The following is a 22,962-nucleotide window of genomic DNA, read 5'->3' on the forward strand; positions in this document are numbered from 1 at the left end:
ACAGGATTGATTTGAGTTATTAGACAAAGGCATGCATAGAATGCTTTGATAATTGCAAAGTATGCTGGGCTTTCATTTAGTTTCTTACTGAATGAACACCTATAGCCACAAACATGACAAACAAATTGCATTCTTTCAGCTATAAACACAGGCTATTGTCTAGATTACTAAGACATGCATTGTTAGGATTCTTCAGTGGATAGACACCCCTCAGGAATGATGTAATAATCACCTCAGCTCCGCCTTGGTGATTATTACATTATTCCTTCAGGGTTGTTTATCCACTGAAGAATCCTACAACACATGGCAGGTACAAGTACAAATTAATTTCATTGTCAGTTAGTTATAATCTCATGTAGAAAACTATAGGTTGTTTGTAGATTGTGGTATGTTAAGTATCTACATGGATCAGTCCCATTGTGGTAATGATATACTGCTAATATGAACTGGAGTTGTTTACTGTTACCATTCATAGTGTGGACCATAGAACAGCATTCAAAAAAACAATATGATGCTTAGTGATGCACTGATAAGAGATTTTGTCAATTAGCCGATATTGAAATTCACATATATAGTGGCCGATACTGATGACCGATCCGATATTTATGTTTACTAAAATTCCATTTATATTAGGTAAAATTGTGATTTTAAAACACATATTGTTAAGAAAACAGTATTATCCGGGTCTGTAAAATTAATTGGCTAAGTAATCAGCTAAAAGTATAATGTAGAAATGTGGCCGATACATGGATGTCTGAGTATTCACCAATTAATCAGTGCATCACTAATGATGCTTCATTCTTTTGCCTGATGCAAAACTCTGCACATGTACCAGCATGTGATAGGACAGGTATGAGACTACATACAGTTTGCACCTGTGTGGTAAATTGTAATAGGGATATGTACATTACATGGCTTAGCTATATAGCTACATAGAGTTCTACTGTTCAGTTTACTTAAGTACAGTGAAATCTTGTTAATAGGGCCAGCTTTGGGACCCACAATAAGTGGCCCTATTCGTGAGGTGGACTTATTAATGAAAACCTCATTAATCCAGCCATAAACAAGTGGCCTTTATTATCAAGGTTTTCAACGAATCAACACCTGGCTATAGTTGCTGTAACAGCTATATACATATACTACAAGTTTCATCATTAGGATTATTCATTACTTGAGGCACAATGGTGGCTAAAAGCATGAAGCACATTTCTAAACTATTGTCATAGATTTGGCAGATACTCAGGAGCAGCAACTTTTGTAGTGATATGTTGATTGTCTGTTCAGCTGGCCCCTTTATTAAGGGAATATTGTGTTAGCTTTATCAGTTTGATCCTGCAGTATGTGGCCACTGGCCTTATTGATGAGGTGGCCCTCTTAACAAAAATTAAATCAATGGATTTTCTGGACCTGGCCACTATAACAAGTTGGCCTTATAGAGGACAATCCATACTTGACTTCTTGCCAGTTACAATGTGGTCAAGGATTAGGTTATCGTCCTGGTTCAGTTGATATTTCTGGCAGTAGTTATGATCACATTGATCACCACAGGAAGAAAATTTTATGAGACACATGTGTCTTATCAACTGTTGTTGGTGAAATGGGAAAGATTGCTGACAAAGTGGATCATAAAGATGCTGCTAGTGAAGGGTCAAGTACATTGTCAGAGGCATATAAGAAGCTTGGAAGGCCTTATATGAGGGGTTGTGCAATTTCTTCATCAATCACCTACCAGTTTATAATGAGCCCATTGATGTGCAAACTATTGGCAGAAGCTGACTTCCTTGAAACTGACACAACGTATAATGAAAACACAGAGCTTACTTACCTTTTCAATGCCACTGTGTTTGACTATACAACAATAAAATGGGCAGTTGTGGCCTGCAAGAGAGGTAACAAGGAATCATCTGAATTTTATTGTTTAGCTTTCAAGTTAATGTTTGATACATGTCATCAGGAGCATTCCCATTTTAAGGTTGGTGGAACTCTTAAAGGTATCATAATTGACTGGAGTGATACTGAATCCAAAGGATTGCGGGAAGTGATTGGTGCAGAAACTGCTGAACTGGTACTGAAAGGCTGTAGTGTTCATTGGACAAGATATTACCAGAAAGTAGCAGAAAGGGTGTACTGCAGTGTTTCAAAGGGAAACAGAAGAGCAGCGGTTGAAGCCTTCTGCTTAATTGCAAAGAATATAATGATTGTAGCAGAAAAGCAGCATGTACTACAATTGTTTGATGTGTTGCATGACACAGGAATCATCAATTGAACAGCTTCGCATACCACTCTCTGAAGAGCAAATCACAATGTTTCTGGCTGTGATTGGTCAGGTGCCAAGCATTGGGTGGAATGGTGGACAAGAGAAAGCCATTTACAAATGTTGAGCAAACCATTTACGAAGATGACTCCAGGTGTATGGAATAAAGCACCAAGAAGCACCAATGGTGTAGAAAGAGCCAATTCCTTAGCTAAGGATGGTGACAGCAGAAAAAAACCTTTGTTTTGTGCAATGCAGTCTTTGTATGAAGAAGATAAGATTTTTGCTCAGTAGTATATTGCAGTTGACAGTGGATCGAAAATAACCTATCGATCAGAAGCATCTGAGGAACAGCGAATGAAGGCTGCAGTCAAAGAAAGGCACGACAATGTGGCAGTACGGATAGTGCAGCAAGTTTGGGACCACCAGATAAGAAACAGCATTTTGACAACAGCCAGCAGCAGAAAAGAACTAAGAAGGGTCAAAGTAAACCAGGTAGAAAATTTGGTAATTGATAATGGAGGGAGGCATGAAGAGAAAGTTCGATACCATGATGGTGTATGGTACAGAGGATGGCTGTCAACTGTTAACCTTATCACAGGAAAATGGGTAGTCCGATTTTATGATGATGACGAGACGACAGAAGTTAATTTCCCTGACAAAGATGTGTGACTTGTCAATCAGAAGTAACTTGTGATTTTTGAACAGGATGGTTTACTTCCATCACTTTGTTAATGATTGATTAGTAGTTTATCACCAAAGCAGTATGCTAACATTTGTATGCATTGTTAACCAAAAGTTGCCTCTTTTACTCGAGATACTCTAATAGAGCAGTCAAATCGAGATACTCTAGTAGAGCAGTCACAGTAGTCTTTTGAGGAGTGGTATAGCAAGCTATGTATCTAGTTATAAATATAGTTGGTGAGGGCATCTATTGTCAGTAGGTGATGACTTTTTTTTTTTTTTTGGTATTCAACATACAGCTAGGCTGAAGTTGCAATTCCAAAATGGAACCCCCCTTTTTAAAAGTCTGGATCCGCCCCTGGTGCATAAACAATTGTTAGGAAATAGCATTCATTGACTCTTTATTATTGTATATGTTTCAGCAGATATACATAAATCCATTGTTTCAGCTTGATGTGTCATATATGTTTTCTACACTATTTATACATCTTTGGCATCATTTTGAAATTACGTAAAAGCAGTTATTATGTTTACTTGTTTTTTTTGCTGTTTTGTTTGTGTACTATTTCCCTGTTAAGCAATTAGCTATGTTTCTGACTTCCTTTTATTTACAGGCCTGCATAATAGCCTTATCACATGTCCCTAGTAGGATAGTACCTACTATGTAATTTACTTTATTTATATGGCTTTTCAAAATGACAGGATGGAACCAAAAGGCATAGCCTGTACAAGGATGCTTTCCTACATGCAAGTAAAAAACAAGGTAGTGTAAGCAATCAATTTTCAACACTCTTATTTCTGCAAACACTACCTTTGCTTAAAACATTCCTCAGACACAAATTTGGCAAACATATTCCACTTGATATTGTACAGGTTTTGCTGTACCCTAAGTTTGATGTCAATGGCCCCTCCCTTGACCAGTACCAGCTGAAAAAGTGAGGAGGCAAAATAATCAGTTACCATCACCATGACTCAATTGTGACTGGGCCTGCAAAAACAGGGCATGTGGGTACAAACTACATCTGATCACTGTACCAGTTGTATCTCACTACTGGAAAGGAATATTCGTATTCTGTAACTTGCATCATAAAACTTATTAAATGCTTACTAAGCGCTAAAAATTGCATTGTCATAGCACAATGGTACAGATACAAAGTTATGAGTGATCAAAGGTTGAAAAAGTAGGCAAAAATCATGTGCTCACATGCCCTATTTTCGCAGGCCCAGTAACAATTATTGGAGCTCACATATATTTGTGTTTCACAAATCAGAAGATTATCTGACCACTGGCTAAAATTCTGAAGCCATCAAAAATTTGATAAAATTCCCATGTAACTATGAGTTCCTTTAATTTTCTGCATGTAAACTTGTGTAACACAAGAGTTATGAATTATTTTTGTATAAATGCACACAAATTGTTTGATAGTTCAATACACAATGGTCATTTAATAGTTTTACAGCAACTAACAGTGAAACCAGTTCCCTGCCAATGCTAAATCCTCTGCTTTATTCTTGATATCCTGGATGCTTTTATAGATAGTGCTACATAGTGTGATGAAAGGCTTGCTCGAAGTCCAATGTAGCACACTATTCATCTTATCAATTTACTAGATGGTAGTACATTATTCTGGTCTATATTCTCACTAACCTCTGCTTTCAGTACAACTGCTATATCCACTTAAATCACAAGTTAGTCTCAACGTTCAACCATCAAGTTTGACAGTAGCTGTGCTGTGTTTTATTTTCAGTGAATGCTGGAGTTAATGTTTGCCTTGGCTTGTTTCCTTTATTGTTTGGTGATCAACATTGAAGCAGAAACAGATATTAGACTGCCACAGACTTTAAAGTGAAGTACCATTGAAAGTGCAAGGTTCCAAATCCATAATAACGAAAATACATTAACTGTCAATTTTCTTTATCATGAAACGTAATTAGTAGAAATAGTATAATAGCCTTTAACACACCCTAATTTCTAATTGGGTCAGTCATAGCAAAGATATTCATTTAGAAATGTAAACATGAATCAAAACTCTGTGTGGTAACCATCACTTTTGGAGGGGGGGGGGGGGGGGGGGGGGGTTGATACAAATTGCTAAAATGTGATGGATTTGTGAAAGGGAGTCTTCCATACACATCCAATTTACGAACTTTGGCAATTCATAACTACAGATTGGCACTTGGACAGCAGTGAGCACCAACATAGGTTGATGCATGGATGAAAAAAATTCAGGTTTGTATTTGTCTTGAACACTAAGCTAAGATCATATAATCAGATGTGTGTGAAAGACCCCTTTTTGCAATCTGGTCATAAATATTGTCAATCATGCCATTTTATACCATGGAATTTTGCCGTTTCCCATTCAATGATTGAAATGTGCATTCCAGTAATTGAGTCAATCCAATAATTGACTACTTATGCTACAAGGATGAAAGATACAGAAAAGAATCCTAGACCCAGTGGTGACTTGCTAAGCAACATGCAATTCTAGGCATGCACCAAGGGAGCCACAACAGCTGGGATCGAGATCTTGCCTGCATTCAACCACTACTTACTTCTCACCAATTGAATAGGAATTTCAGTGTTGGAAACTCTAATAAAAGCACACATTTGTATTCCTAGAGCTATGGTCTTGATCACAATAATTGTAGAACTGTGTTTTCAAGACAACTATTCAGTACACACTCTTTCCATGCATTAAAACTATCTCCAATCTATGGCATGACAGTTGCAATGATCACATGATCTGCTGCAAAAATTATTCTAATAAAAGCACATGCATTCCTATTCTACACACTGTTATCATCCACTGATTTATCTCCTGTGGCATAAGAAAGCAAGGAAAGGGACATAAAGCATATAATGAAACTGCAGTGAAAGCATGATGAAACGGTAGAATACGGATACCTACAGGTACAGTTATGTAATATTAGGCAGGCATCATGTGATTAGTAAGGATAGTCATGTGAATTCTTTGTTTTAAACTGCTTGACGTAAAATTTTCCCTTTATAGTATACTTCCCTGTAAAGGTACTTTCACAATGCATTTTATGCCAATGACAGTGGCGTAAAAGCTTGTCATTAAGTACTTAATGACAAGCTTGGCGTAAAATCTTGCCTTTAGGTAGGGTCCGCAACGTAAAATTTCGACCTCCAAGAATCAACTACCAAACCACCCACAAATGCTAGGCTAGGTATCACTTAGAAAATGCCAGATTGGCGTTATTTTTCATTAACGTCTTGTCGTGCAAATCGGCGAATATGCTTACAAATTACGAGATTTTTACTATATCTTCAAGGAAATGTCTTTTAAAGCTACAATACGCACTCTCAACCTTTCTTACTAACTGTACTCTAAACTAAAACCATCAGTGGCTGCATTGTCTGGAGCAATTTCCAGCCGCAGTATCGCGAAAATGAAATTTCGGACTCGAAAAAATTTCGATGCCACTGGAACACACAGTAGCAATGCCAAAGTAACCCTCCAGGTCAAACTAGTCTGGCATGGGTCTAACTACTATCACACCAAATATCATCGAATTCCCAAAATTGTTTGCCAATCTGGCTGGCTCGACGGCTGGTCAAAAATTCGTCAAAAATGCCAATTTTATTCACTGACGGTGAATTTTTGCTATCCAGATGTGACTACTAGTTTACTTCTCAAAAGCTTGCTAGACCCATAGCCAGTAGCTTTCATTCATAGGGTTGGTCTGGCAGCTCTTCTAGCGACCTCAAAAAATCACCAAATGCCAATATCCACGAATTTTGCCGATATCGACCAATTTACAATGCGTTAAAGAAATCTTGCACACCAAACGTGATGCTTTGTCTCTCTAAAGTCATGCTACATCCTTGTTTAGTTATATTCATCGATAGGGTGGCACTGGCAGCTCTCTCATTGAGGCCAAAATCCATCAAAAATGCCCATCTCACCATTTGTCATCAGTTTTAGGAAGTTTTACATCTCAAACATGTTGGTTTACCTCTCTACATCCTTGCTGGACGATTCAATCACCTTCGTCTGTGTAGGCGGCTTTCATCAGTCTCTTGAAAAACGTCAGAACACGCCAATTTCGCGCAACCATCAATACCAGTTAATGCTTATTTTTGTTTGATTGGTTCCACGCAAGAATGACAGGAAAAACCAGCAGAAATGTAACAGGGCGCAAATGGAGTTAGTCTAGCTCTAAATATTGTACTCTACATGTTTATAAAAATGAGTACCAAACTGAAAATTCCGATTATCAAAAACCCACAATCGAAATTTCCATTCGTGTAGAGTTCCGAAGGGTGGATATTTAAAACTAGACTAACTACAGTTGGGTTATGTAATATTTCTGCTGGGTTTTCGTGGAATCAATGAAAACAAAATAAGCAGTAAGTGGTGTTGATGGTTGTGCCCAATTGGCGTGCTCTGACATTTTTCATGAGAGACTGAAGAAAGGGTGCATACACAGACGGAGGTGATTGAAAACGTCCAGTAAAGATGTAGAGGCAAACCAGCATATTTGACTAGTAAAAATTTCCTAAAACTGTTGACAAATGGTGAGATGGGCATTTTGATGAATTTTAGCCTCAATAAGAGAGCTTCCAGTGCCACCCTATGGACAAATATAACTAAACAATGATGTAGCATGACTTTAGAGAGACAAAGCATCACGTTTTGGTGTGCAAGATTTCTTTAACGCATTGTAAATTGGTCGATATCGGCAAAAATTCGTGGATATCGGCATTTGATGGTTTTTTGAGGTCGCTAGAAGAGCTGCCAGAACCAACCCTATGAATGAAAGCTACTGGCTGTGGGTCTAGCAAGCTTTTGAGAAGTAAACTAGCACATCTGGGATAGCAAAAGTTCCCGTCAGTGAATAAAATTGGCATTTTTTGACGAATTGTTGACAGCCGTCGAGCCCAGCCAGATGGCAAAACAATTTTGGAATTCGATGATATTTGGTGTGTGGTAGTAGTTGGACCCATGCCAGACCAGTTTGACATGGGAGGGTTACTTTGGCATTGCTACTGTGTGTTCCCAGTGGCATCGAAACTTTTTTTTCGAGTCCGAAATTTCATTTTCGCGATACTTGCGGCTGGAAATTGCTCCAGACAATGCAGCCACTGATGGTTTTAGTTTAGAGTACAGTTAGTAAGAAAGGTTGAGAGTGCGTATTGTAGCTTTAAAAGACATTTCCTTGAAGATATAGCAAAAAATCTCATAATTTGTAAGCATATTCGCCGATTTGCACGACAAGACGTTAATGAAAAATAATGCCAATCTGGCATTTTCTAAGTGGTACCTAACCTAGCATTTGTGGGTCGTTTGGTAGTTGATTCTTGGAGGTCGAAATTTCACGTTGCGGACCCTACTTTAGGGTTAAAGACAATTTTTTGTCATTATACGCCAACGTCTGCACAACCCTGATGTACTAATTACTTACAGCTTGTGTCAGCAACTGGTAACCGCAGTTGTGCTCTGTGCCATTCTTTAAGCCGCGCCCTTAGAGAGCAAATTACGTGGGGGCGACTAATTTCAAAATCGAACGATGGTATGCAGCACCATAGATTATAGACTATAATCTATGGCAGCACACTTCTCTTTGTGGCTACATGTACTGATTAACTACGCACAGCGCCAGTTCATCAATAACCAGTGACCGCAGTTGTGCTCTACGTCATTCTTTAAATTCCGAGTTAAATTCTTAGAGAGCAAATTACGTGGGGGCGACTAAATTCAAATTTCAAACTAGCCATGAACTAAGTTATTAATTAAGGTTGTTTTGTAGTTAAGGTAGCTAGCTAGTTTTGTAGTTAAAGTACTTAGTTTGGTAGTTAGGCCCCTATTTGGTGATTATTAGTTTCTCATCCACCGCCCGCATCCTTCTTAAGCTACCGCATGGTAAGCCATTATTTACTCTGTGCATGCTCAGAAGAACACGTGATACCAAACTGTTATAATTGTTTGTTGATGAACGCTACAATGCGCTAAATGTCGCCAGGAGAACTGTTGTTTCCTTAGCAAATTTGCTGCAGTGCCACTTGCAATCGTGTTTTATCGACTTCATCAAAGCAGGCTTTCAGTTGACTGTCGAAAAACAGTTGGCGATCACGAAAAGTAGTGAAGGAAATGTTTGTAGTAAGAAAGAAAGAATATTTGGACAAGGTCTGTACATCAGTGTGTTAATATTATAAAATAATGGCATAATGGTAATACCCTCCAGGGGCAGATCCAGAGTTTCGAAAGGAGGGGGGCACCTTTCTGAAAAACAGTTGAAGACCAAAAAAACTTGCTGAAAACCAGTTGAAGACCAAAAAAAAAAAAAAAAAAAGGTCACAACAATAATAGCTAGTTATCCTTACCTACTATATCACGTCTGTTATGTAAAATAAAATCCTATTTGTAGCTTCATAGGTAAGCTACACTGCCTCATGAACATTGTGACTGCTTTATTAGAGTAATTGACTGCTCTATTAGAGTATATCGATCTTGTATGCAATTTCTTGAAGGGGAGGGGGGGGGGCATTTGCCCCAAATGCCCCATCCTGGATCCGCCACTGCCCTCCCGCCCGCATCATAATAATTAGAAAGGCTGGATGAGAAACTAATAATCACCAAATAGGGGCCTTAAGCTAGTTAGAATTTTGTATAGCAACTAGCCATTCTCGAAAACATGTTTCAATCTCAACGAAATTTTTAGAACAGTTTAAAGGCACATTGCCCTACATGCCAAGCGAGTATTGCGGAAAACAACAATATAGGGCTTGTATTTGGCCTCTAGGTCGACTGAGGACGACTGAAACTTCGTTTGGTGCTGAAATTACGACTGTAGGGTAATGCGAGGGGTAATGATGTCTGATGAAATCAATGATGTGAATCTTGTAGCGATCGAGATAGTAGAGTAAGCCACCGATGTTCGGCCACCAGGAATTTTCGGACTCACGTACGCAGAAACTATGCAACGTATTCCCTTGCATTTTGCATTGCTATTACCTTAGACCCTCACCATTTAGCCCACCAAGTTTCGTAGGATTTCTTCAAGGACTGTGTGTTATTATTATTATTATTATTAAGTTTAATATGCAAAACCTCCATTAAGGAGTATGACGCATATATCTTATATCTTACAAAATTATTCAAGAGTTTCTGATCAAGTTCATCACAGTACTTGCTTGAGACACTGCATCGCTAAAATCTGTTCTGTAGCTACAGATGTATTTTGATCTTGATATTATATGGCTTGATATGATGGAGTTGGTCTAAATTAGGAAGCTTCTCTTAGAACTATTTTACCATTCTTAATCCGATACAATTTATCCTGCTTGTTGAGCTCACTTAGCCTGGCACGTAGTTGTTTGTTCCGTATTTGCTCTTGTGGGGTTAAGTCAGGTGTTATAAATACTTTAGTGACATGAGTCGGGTGCTCCTTCTTACGCAAGTTCAACCTGTTGTGGAGAATTTTAAACTTTTCCTCTCTTGTTGACAAAGTAACTTTCGTGAGTCTGGGCCTTCCAGTCTGTTTACCAATCCGTGTTACATTACTGATGTGAGCATTAACTCCAATGTATTTATTAATCAAGGATGTGACATTCTGAGTATCTTCGTTCTTCCGAATACTGGCTTCCGCTGATGTGGATTCTGGAAGGTTGTGCACAATCAAATTCAGTTTCCGTTTCTCCCGTTCCTTTTCTTCAGATATGATCGCTGCAGTCATTGATGCTATTGATTCAACAGTTACCTCCTTGCTATGGATCACTTGTTCAGATGGCTCAGTGTTTTCTACTACCATAGCGGTATCAGGCCCTTGTTCACTGTAACTAACTAAATTATTTACTTTCTCTGTCAAGTCCTCAAATCTGTTTAATAGATCCATTTGCACAGAGTTCAGCTTAGTTTCTATTACATCACAAACTTCCTTAGTGTTGTCATAAGCCATTAGGGCGTTGGGCAATTTGTAAAAACAATGAGAACAGAAAAATACAATATTGTTTGGTAAATCAGAAAGAGCGCCATATTGCCCAACACTTAAATTAATGCAAACTCTGTGCTGCCACTTTCTACACCAAACGCACTCAAACGCATCACCAGTTATTAACTTGTTACAGGTGATACACGTGTCGCTCTCCTCTTTATCCAATGAGAACGCTGGTGAAGTCGAATTTCCACTAGACGGCTTGACTCCCCTGATTTTTGGCATGGTAAATAGTTTCTCTATATGTTACAATGAACAACAATACTTGTACGCCTGTAGAACCAAGAGAAAGGGCGTTTCAGCGGAGACAAATATTCAGTACTCCAACTCTTGTGTCTCACGTGTTTGGCGAGCCAATAAGCATGTGTCCGAATCGCATGACGTTTTGGCCAAAAGTATGGATTTTCGGACTGTAGCTCGCAAAGCACAATAAATGCACGGATTTGAATGAAATTTGGCATGCAGCTAGGGTAATCACTCAAGGTTCAGCCCACCAAGTTTCAGTTTATAAATCGATTCTACTATATGCCTCAGTAATTATTAAATCTGTAAGTGAATGTAGGCGTATCAAATATTGGACATTTATTGCCGCGAAAACTACAACTGCTGATTAAATTTTTGAGCAAATTCAGATGATTTCAGCTTATACACACTATAAAGAGCAAACAAATCACACCTGATTGTTATTTGAGAGCTCACATGCCTTGTGACAGTCTGCAACTGCTCAGCTGACAAACTAGCTATATGCACAGAGAGCCACAAACACCTGCTGCATAGCCATAACAAACTGTAAAATCTTTATTGGGAATATTCTCACATGAGAAATGATACAACATGCAAGAATTGTGAAGAGATTTTTACTGTATCTAAGTGACTGTTCTATTAGGGTAGTTCATTTTGTCTGACTGTTTTAGGGTATATCTTGTCTTTATACTTACAATATAATCAGATAATGCTAATAAATGTCATGTAAGAAGCCATACATTGTTTAACCGCCAATACATAGCTATACCAAGAGTTCATAATAATCCCTCCCTATGTATATTTCAGCGTTGAAACCGGGTCGGGTCATCCGGGTCAACCGGGTCACATTTTCTCCGGATCATCCGGGTCTGACCCGGTTTACAAATTATCCGGGTCTGACCCGGATTGGATCACGTGAGAAACGAAATTGATCGTTTGACGACGTGGAACCTATAAACGCTAGTCGCGTAGCTCTTTCGTGAGCCACGCCCACTTATCGCGTTACAAACATACGCTCAGCCACGCCCATTCATTAGTAAGTACAGTCTGTAGCATGAAACTGTGTCCGTTTCTGTCTGCAAGCTTACGTGGGGCCACGCCCACTAATCGATTAATGTATGAGTTGTATATAGTCTAGGTCTAGTCTTGCAGCAGGATAAGTACTTTTGTGAGCCACACCCATTTTAATATATTGGGAAATTGCAATACTAAGTATGTACGAAGCCACACTCAATTGCTGTCTGTAAACTCACAGTAGCTACGTGGAACCAAACCCACTGACTGATGTTAAATTATAAACTTACCGGCTTAGTTATCACATAACTACTCGTTTACTCAACACGAATCGAACGCTCAAAACGTAGTCTCGCCGCCTGAGTCGCTCGAGAATACCCGAAACATAGCTCTTATCGCGCGCCTCGGTTTAATTTAATCCGGGTCAATCCGGGTCACATCCGGGTCAAATCCGGGTCTGACCCGGATTGCTATCCGGGTCAGTGGGTCATCCGGGTCAGCAGTAGTGACCCGGTTTCAACGCTGATATATTTATGAACACTTGGCTATACCTATAGTGTGAAGAAGTTTCCTGAAAATGTAACCCTTGAAACTAAGTATATAAGAAGTTCACACTCTGAATTAGCTCTTCTCTTTTCTAAGTAAAATGGAATTGCTTTTAATCTTATAAGTTTTGTTAGATATCAAGGCAAAATAATTTGATACCACCTCCCAGTCCTGAATCCTACTGATATGAAGGAACCATTTCATGCCCTTTATACTATAACTTTCATGAAGCCATGTGCAACCTTTATTTTAAAGTGATTGAATGATTTTAAGCATTTTTACCCTGTTAAAGATCTAATTATGCATCGCTATACATATAGCCAATATTGTGTAAATTTTTGCATTGAATTGCTATTGTGTAAATCTTTTGTAAGTGCACGTGTATATTTGTGCCTCCCTGAAGGAAAAATCATTATTGGAAAGTGAGAGTCATTTGTCATTCAAGTAACCAATAAAGCTGCTTTCATCATGCAATAATATATGCATGATGTAATTATAACAAAGCTGCACTGTAAGGCTTTCCTTGTGTAATAAGTGTGACAAGCATAAATGACTGCACAATTTGTTTAATGGACACATAGTGGAGGAAAAAGATAAATATTGTATAAATTGACTCTCTCATGAAAGCTTGGAAATTGAACCATCCCTAGCATGTTGCCATTTTCAATCTTCCATTGCGTATATCCTGCAAAGATTAATTGTGTAGGACAGTGGCTGCAATCAGGTGCTTACTTTTGATGAAGATTTGTATACATAGCTATCAATAATCTCTGCTATGATCCAAGAGCTGGAAACTCATGATAATACATTATAGTAAGTGGATCAATTTAGAGTCTATGTAATTGTTTTCCTAAAATCGTATACATCATCCATGCAATTTTACATGCCTGTACATGTAATTTCCCTTATTAAAAGTATACTGTTATAATATGAAACACTATTATTATGCTATGCAATTACTCAAGGTTTACTGGCTGTCATCATACAGAGTTCCAGTATGTTGATCACTCTTCAATCCTTACAATGGTAAAGCCATCCATGGTCTAACTGAACTCCTTCCAATAATAACTTAATCAATGACCTCGAGTGCATGACCATGCATATCAAACACATACATCATCCCCAGAGCTATCGTGGAACTACTTACTGAGGGATGTAGTTCAACACTAGCAACAATCTACATTGCATGCTCTTCAAGCTATACACTTCACATTACATCTCAATCAAATTTTGTAGCTAAATAGTTGGTGTGAATGTATTCATTGCATTTCTGCACTTGTATACATATGCAAACTTATCCTATTTAAAATAAATGGATAAGGAAAACCAAAATCAGAATAGTTGAATACATGTGGGTAGCAATAGAGCTATACGTATGTTATGGCAATGCATCTCTTCACTGTGTTATTGTCAAGCTATATTTATTTTATGAGATCTAATCTTGCAATTGCAAAGTGTCTATAAAATCTGGAAAATGCCACAGATTTTATAGGTGTTGGACTGAAGAAAGGCATATACCAAATTACTTAGATGTACATCTATTGTAGTTGCCTGATTTTATAAGGAAGAGTGGCATGTATAAATTCATCAGTCAGGGCATGCTATACCCACGCAGTTTTAAGTGGCTTCAGTACCCCTTTTAAGTTTATTTTAAGTTATTATAGCTACTTGCAAGGAGCAAGACAATATCAAGAATTCTGGTTCCAAAATCAAGGATCTAACATAAACAGAACACACTACAAATTTTATTTTAGTTGCAAGCAATGGTTTCTCACATGATATATAGTATCAGTTTTATTTAGTGGCTTCCCATAATTTGAATAAAACACAAGATACTCAGGGGCGGATCCAGGGGGGGGGGGCTTTGGGGGCTGAAGCCCCCCCCCCCCCCTTCTTATTTAGGCTTTACTTGATCAATATGCTGAGTATTATAATGAAATTTTGTCTTAGCATAATTATATGATCACTAATAATACAAGTACTCATAAAACCACCTTATAAACATCTTTCCAAGGTATTATCAGTGGATTTATACTAAAGTTTGTGTAACAAGGACCCGGATCAGCATTGGAGGTGTACAAGATCGAGATACTCTAATAGAGCAGTCAGCTAACTACTCTAATAGAACGTTCACTGGAAGCATATAGTTGGTTCTGTTATGGAATTTTTCCAAATCTGCCTGCACCTATACATACAATGAAGTGCATTGGTCTGTTTAAAGGGCTTCATTCATCTACTTAATATGTATGGCAATACTTAATTCAGGTACACAATTTCCATTGAAAATGCTCTCAGATTCAATCTTGTATTGTTCAAATTTCTAAATTTTCCACTTTCAACATTATTATTCTAACATGCACCTATTCAGTGTTGAGCAATTGTGAGAGGGGTGCATCATGTACTTGGTTGTCTATACCTACCCAAACGTTTCCATTAGCAAAATACTTCAGAGAGCTATACCTATAATCTAAAGGCAGTATATAAACTATCTACAGGCAGAAAATATTATGAATTTTATGTGGAAATGTCTCTAAATTGCAGTATTTTAGCATCTATTTTTCAAAAATTTCCTGAGGGGGCATGCCCCCAGACCCCCCTAGTTCCAGCATGCATGCTTTGCATGCTGGGAAGAGTGCTTCGCACATCTCTACCCAAGAGATTAGTACCTTGAGTTAGCCCCCCCCTTTTATAAATCCTAGATCCGCCCCTGATACTCTAATAAGGCAGTCAGGCAAAATGAACTCTCTAATAGAACAGTCACTTAGATACAGTAAAAATCTCTTCACAATTCTTGCATGCTGTATTATTTCTCATGAGAATATTCCAATAAAGATTTTACCGTTTGCTGTGGCTATGCAGCAGGTGTTTGTGGTTCTCTGTGCATAGCTAAGTTTGTCAGCTGAGCAGTTGCAGACTGTCACAAGATATATGAGCTCTCAAATAACAATCAGTGTTGATTTGTTTGCTCTTTATAGTGTGTAAAAGCTGAAACCATCTGAATTTGCTCAAAAATTTAATCAGCAGTTGTAGTTTTTCGCGGCAATAAATGTCCGATATTTGATACGCCTACATGCGCTTATAGATTTAATAATTACTGAGGCATAGAATCGATTTATAAGCTGAAACTTGGTGGGCTGAACCTTGAGTGATTACCCTAGCTGCATGCCAAATTTCATCCAAATCCGTGCATTTATTGTGGTTTGCAAGCTACAGTCCGAAAATCCATACTTTTGGCCAAAACGTCATGCGATTCGGACACATGCTTATTGGCTCGCCAAACACACAGTCCTTGAAGAAATCCTACGAAACTTGGTGGGCTAAATGGTTTTATTTTTTATTTTTTTTTTCCCGGGGTGCCTGCACCCCTTACCACCACCCCCAGCACCAGATGGTAAAAGTGCTGGACAAAAAAACTGTAAACTCAAAAAATCAATGAGATGGCAACACTTGGCCTTCCGAAATAGCAAGGTCAAGTGCTCCAATAGTCACAGGGCTGCCACGGTGTGACCTTGCTCCACGCAAGCAGGTCACTGCTGACCTGAGCAAAGAGAAGCTGGTGGAACATCTAATCCATGATACAACACTGCTGTAAGATTGGCCCCGTTGAGTAGATAGCATAGAAGCTAGACGCTTATAAGCAACTGTAGCTGCACTACCCATTCCTCCAAAAGTGGAGAAAACCAATGGAGTGAATGAGCCCATTTCAACATCTCTTATTCTCTGTTCATACATCCTTTGTTTATCTCTTTCAAACCTTTTGTACAAGGAAGAAACCTCTGTGTTTCGATAACTGGGAGCAGTTGGATTGAAGATTCTAACATCAAAGAAAGCCTTCTGATGACGACTTCCCCAAAAACCATGTGCACTTACATCTAAACGTGCCTCATCCTCCACATTAGCTGTGGCATAGTGAAAGGACTCGCCAGACAAGGGTTGCAGCACTGGTTCAATGGCCACGTTATGACATACTTCAGACAGAGCAGCAGCGGTGAAGTCCCTAAGTTCATTATGACGTAGAGTAGGGAAACCACCTGTAGCACAATTCATTGCATGATCAACAGTAAAGCCATGACCACAGACACACTTAGCAGGTAGACTATTGGGCAACCAACCATATCGTAGACACAGTGCATCCCTAAATGCACCTTTATGGAATGCAAAACCATATTCTTCAATAGGAAGCACTGATAACCATGATGAGGCACCTTTCTCACTAGATAAAGAAACAATACGACATAAACTAGCTGGCAACTGTGGTGTGAGTTCCGATTCCTTACAAACCAGCTGCCGATGTCTCAAAGCTATAACATCAACCTTAGCTTGACGCTGGGCACTAACCACTGACATCCTAAAGCAAGTCTGTTGTTCAATGATCTCCTTGGTTAAAGATGAGGTAACTTGAATGGAAGAATCAAATTCAAAGTTAGCATTAGCAGAAGGGTTACACAGACCCAGGCCTCCCATTCGTGCTGGAAGAGAAAACAACTCTCGCTCTAAATCACTGACAAATTTTCCAGTAACAGCAGGAATAAATTCTGTAAAAATAGTTGTTTCAAGAGGTTGAAGATAGTCAGAAATTCTGGGCAGCGTTCGTAAAAAATATGTCCACTTACTAATAAGACCATGCGTGAAAGCATAATAAGCAGCATGAGACTGAGCCTTTGCAATCACACTTAACTTCTGCACACAAGACACCCAATACTCAACCTTCTCATTCACATAATGCTGGATAAAGGTAGGAGATCCTATAGCAGCACCAAGGTGACGCTTACCCTCCACTGTGATACCCACACCACATCCATCAAAAAGATTCTTAGCTAAATCTAGATGTTCTGCTTTCACAATCAGCCATGATTTAGATGGTTTTACATTGTAGCCAAATGCAGGACCCAAAGACACAAGGGCAGACCACCACTTGCGCAACCCAGTCAAAGAGCCAGCAGCAGTAGCATTGTCAGCAAACCAGGCCTGTCTTATTTCACAATCACGTATTGCATCAATTAAAGGGACAACACTAATGGCGTACATTGCCATTGCTAATGGATCACCTTGTGTTGTGCCCTCAGAAGAAAATAAATGTTTACCATCGATAAACAGAGGAACTTTAGCCCTGTAGGTGTTAATTAATATAACAGCTAAGGATGGACACAGTATAGATATGTTACGGAGGGCAACTTGACGGTTTAAACTATTAAAAGCGTTACTTGCATCAACTAGCAATACGGCTTCTGTATTCTCCTCAGCAAACAAAGACCGCATTGCATGTATTGCAGCTTCACAGCCTGCATCCTGACCAGCACAGAGTTGAAGAGGGCCAGCTGCTTCAAGTATGTCCATTTTAACAGTAGCCAAAACAGCCTTGCCAATAATTCTTCTAACGACCTCACCTACACCAATTGGCCTCACATCTGGACATTTATCAAGAGCAATAAGTCGACGCGCAACAAAGACAGTAAGGCCAACAGGATCCACCATATCAGTACATAGACGTCTGGCAACCAGGGCAAGACTAGCACACAGATCATCTGAAGCTTGTTGAAAAGAAGTGCACAGTCGACGCCAACAAAAGGCATCCACACCTGATGGACCTGCTGCACCCTTGGTACGGAGAGCAGCACAACGAATGGACACACCATTCAAGGAATCAAACACAACTGGATGAAAAGAGGAAGTGGCTGCAGATGGAGAGAGCAGTGCTTCCTCACAGACAGGTTGGCTACAAGGATGCTTGGCTTTAAGTTCATCTAAAACAGTCCAAGATGGTGTGTCAGGAGATGCAGGATCGCTCAGGCGCAAAGGCGCTCCAGGATGGTCCATGGTATCCAATAAAGCCAGAGCAGCACGAACATTCCCACGAAGCATGTGGGACACAAACAGACGAGTTAAACGTTCACTGTGATCAACATTTGACAAAGTGGCCATTAAACGATGCTGAACAGTTCGGCCCTCGCACAATAATTCATCAATATTTCCTTGTTTCCACAGAAGCAGACGACGTTGTAAACAGTTTATAACGTCCCTGGAAGAAGTTGTGCGATGGGGCTTCTGAAGTAACAAGGTACAAAAAAGCATTGCTGCTTTGAGTGCAATACACTCCAGGGATGTCTTCTCCCCATAAGAACGAAACAGGCGTGACAATTCCAGCACAAACTCTTTACCAATTTTCCCAAATGGGACAACAAACAAGTTTCTTTTCCAATGAACAACTTCATCATAAGCAGCAGTAACTCGATCTACAAAATCAGAACCTTCAATGGTGTCATTCCACAAAAAGGAAGGAGGAGATAGTCCGATGAATGATGGTAACTCTGGAACACCCACATGTAAAATAGTTGAATTATTGATGGTAACAATAATTCAACTACAATGAATGATGGTAACCCTAGCTGCATGCCAAATTTCATCCAAATCTGTGCATTTATTGCGCTTTGCAAGCTACAGTCCGAAAATCCATACTTTTGGCCAAAACATCATGCGATTCGGACACATGCTTATTGGCTCGCCAAACACACAGTCCTTGAAGAAATCCTACGAAACTTGGTGGGCTAAATGGTGAGGGTCTAAGGTAATAGCAATGCAAAATGCAAGGGAATACGTTGCATAGTTTCTGCGTACGAGTGTCTGAAAATTCCTGGTGGCCGAACATCGGTGGCTTACTCTACTGAAGCAATAACAGGGCAATCAATGTTCGGAATGCACAAAGGAACGCAATGCATGCACCTGCGGTTGCGTCTAACCGCATGCGAAAAAAAAACGAAACACTGATCCGGCCCCTTTCACATGTTTTATTTATCATTTATTTATTAATGCTTTACAGCACAAGTGCTGAAGGTCTGTAGGACACCTGGTCCTACAGCCTGCTCAAAGACTTTAGCTACTTAAGGTGTGTTTGAAAAGTTGGAGAAAGGAGAAAAAATCCATGACTGGACCTAGGTAGCCTCGAACCTGCAGCCATCCGATTTACGCTCGAACACTTACAGGAGTCTACCAGGTGGTCAGGATGTTTTTTCCTTGTTAATTTTCATGTAACTATATCCATAGGAATTCTAGAGAGTAACTCATTATCTCAAAGTACCCCAAGTAGAACCAAATAGACACTAGTTTATTTATTAATGTTTTACAGCACAAGTGCTGAAGGTCTGTAGGACACCTGGTCCTACAGCCTGCTCAAAGACTTTAGCTACTTAAGGTGTGTTTGAAAAGTTGGAGAAAGGAGAAAAAATCCATGACTGAACATGTTTCATGTCGGCACGAAACAGTCGGCATGGATTTGCTTCACTGCTTGTGTGGTAGTTACTAGTGACACGATGAGTTTAACTCTAGAGTTTCAGAGCGATAGCGTAAAAGACGGGTGAGTTATAGACAAACCAAATTTGACAACGTTCGTTCCTGTAAAATCCTCACGGTAGTGGTCGCGTCATTTATTGTCTGCAGCACGTGTTTCTGCTTTACTGGCCGCGCGACTCACTACCATGAGTCTTGATAACTGACCAGTGTATGTTCAGTTTTTCTTGTTATTCAGACAATTTTGGTTAAATCTGCAATAACAGGTATTTTGTGCGAAAGCAAAAATTACCCTCTAGTATGGCAAGTCATGTAGCATGCAAGAATTGATTATTGTAGTCCACAGAGGCACAGATGTAATACAGATTGTTGGCCTTTTAAACAGGTGACTAGGGGTTACTTTGCAGGCTAATATAACAGCAAGAGTGAATAATAATATCACAGTGAAACTCTTCCAGATTGTAGGCACCCTGTTTTTGGAGGACATCTGTCTAGGTCCTATATCAACAGCTGTAGTATAGTGAAACCGCACTTAGCAACCACCTCATTACACTTTGTTACGGTTGTACCATCTACGAAGCCCAGATCTATTTTCCATAATATCTCATTGATTTAATTTTTGTTAATGTGGCCACCTTGTTAGTAACACCAGCAGCTACTTTCTGTAGGACCAAACTTATGAAATTAAAGCGGCCAGTAATTGAGCAGGCATTTAACCCAAGATTAAATAACAGAAAGCCAAAATGACTAAAATTGTATTTTTACACGTACTACAGTTAATTAATAAAGGAAAATCATGCTTGTCATGATACATAGTTGACTATGAGTGACTATTCTTCTATTACAATTCTCAAACTTTTGAGAACCCTGCATACTCAATGTCCAATAAATTTAGCTATCAAAGCTGCACTTATTATTCTCTCAATGCTTAATTCAGCTTATTTATTCCACTTGCAGTCATTTCTGACTTATGCCTATACTGTATGTTTCGTCTCTACCCAGCAGTAGTGTACTAGCCATTATGATAGTGTAAATCACAGTGCTAAAGGCCACCTCATTAATAGGACCACTTATTTAGGGTCCCAAAAGTGTCCCCATTTAAAGAGGTTTCACTGTAACTCTTAACTGAAGTAAATGTTTTTACAAATGACAAAACAAATTGCTGATCTTAAAGGGGTTTCATTATATACAAATAGCTAATTTTGTAAATGTAAATAACAGCCTGTATGCTGTTTCTTGTACAGGAGCAGTGATAATATGAGTCAAGCATGCTTAGAACTTTTAATGACCTAGTGCATGAATAGTATATGTATGCCTTAACCAGTGGAACCTCTCTGTAACGGACAGTTTGAGACCAACTTTACCGATAGCTACAAATGTTTCATTACAAGGTTAAATTTATAGTGTAGAGTGCTTTAAGAGAGGTTCCACAGTACTTATGATGTGATAAATCCATTTAGCGCTTCCACTTCCTTCAGATGTATACTGAGGGTCAATACTGCTCATCCAGTTGACCCACCAACCCAAACAGAAATTTTAAAATCAGGTGGGCATCAAGAACTATAATTGTAGTCATTTTGGCACAATGTCCACGAATTCCAAGCTTTTTTCTACATTCATAGCATCATTATATAGGATATTACCAACAGATGAATTGTCTGCAAGAGAAATAAACAAGTAGCTACAAGTACCCAAGTGTTTTCACACGTATAGTCAATGGTTGATAAGTGGGTGTGGCTCAATGCAAGTCTAACCCAAGCAGCTGCAACAACCCATAAGTGGCCATTGCACCTTCGCTTGATGTCATTCAGACTACCATAAGTGGACATGATACTATGTAGACAGTAGCCTACAATGTGGGTGTAGCTCACATTAAGCTTGACAAGGTGACCTCCAAGTAAAATATCTATAGATATGAAAAGTAAGTGTACTTTGAAATTTCAAATGACAAAATTAACAGTATCTGAGAACTGATGCCAATTGTGCATAGCTATGGTAAACCTCATAACTTTCTTTTCTATCTCCCACATTGCTTTTGGTTGGACAACAGAGTATATACGTTGATACCATAAAGCATCCACTATAGCTGTCACAACAATGGACTATAATTAATAGAAGTGAATGTAAATAAATTCTTTATAGCCGTCAGACACACACTACCAAGTGAATAGGACAAGATGTCAAGTACAGTCAGGAAAGTAACTAAAATACTTCTGCTGATACAAGTTCGTTAAACAGGTTTACCATAATGTTAAGCACTTGTAGCAAATAACTTGCTCTACATCTACTACCAGCCTTTAGGTGTGGATTTTTATATTTTATATTCAGTCTCAGTACTAGCTTTATATCTTACTGTTGGTAGTAAGTAAAAGTTACTCTCAATTACACACTACTCATTCACCACTGGATAATACAATAATCAAAGCTGTAGGGATTGGAAATACTCTGTATCGGCCTTGTTTAGGACTATCAAAAATTATGATCTTGCAATAGACTAGCATATTAGATACATAGGCAAGGTGGAACAGTGCGCAATGAGGTGGGCATAAGTACACAGCAAAAGTACAATTGGATGCACTCGAGTAATAAGAATAAACCATCTGCTATATAATTATAACAATAGACCATAGCCCATCAACAAACAGTCGTGCTTTCCAATACATCACAACATGCCAGTGTCATTTTAATATACATTAAAAGTACTTTAATCATGTCTTATGTTGTTGTCTTTACCCACAAGTGCTCAAGTATTGAATATACCCTGTCTCAAATTCATCACAGTCATCTCAGCTGCATGTGATCATGGACTCACTCCGTTTAGTTGTTGAAAGCCAGTCGCTTGCGATCTTGAAGTGAATCCACCTACAAATTAAGAACACCACACTCAATGCACATGTGATCACAGATCATCACACAAAGTGATGACCACATCTTTACATACATGTAGTAACAATAAAGTAATACCTATAACACAATAA

At 39.0% G+C, this 22,962-nt stretch overlaps 1 protein-coding gene across 1 annotated transcript; it reads right to left on the minus strand.

The window, feature by feature from the left end:
* Positions 1-16,129: 16,129 nt before the first annotated feature.
* LOC136248425 (uncharacterized) lies at positions 16,130-19,655 on the minus strand. Its single transcript, XM_066040207.1, has 2 exons — positions 19,646-19,655; positions 16,130-19,008 (listed from the first exon to the last, which is right to left on the minus strand). Exons 1-2 carry the CDS (start codon positions 19,653-19,655, stop codon positions 16,130-16,132), a joined length of 2,889 nt encoding a protein of 962 aa, XP_065896279.1.
* Between the last annotated feature and the right edge of the window lie 3,307 nt (positions 19,656-22,962).

Source organism: Dysidea avara, chromosome 3, assembly GCF_963678975.1.
Source record: "Dysidea avara chromosome 3, odDysAvar1.4, whole genome shotgun sequence".
Classification (NCBI taxonomy): Eukaryota; Metazoa; Porifera; class Demospongiae; order Dictyoceratida; family Dysideidae; genus Dysidea; species Dysidea avara.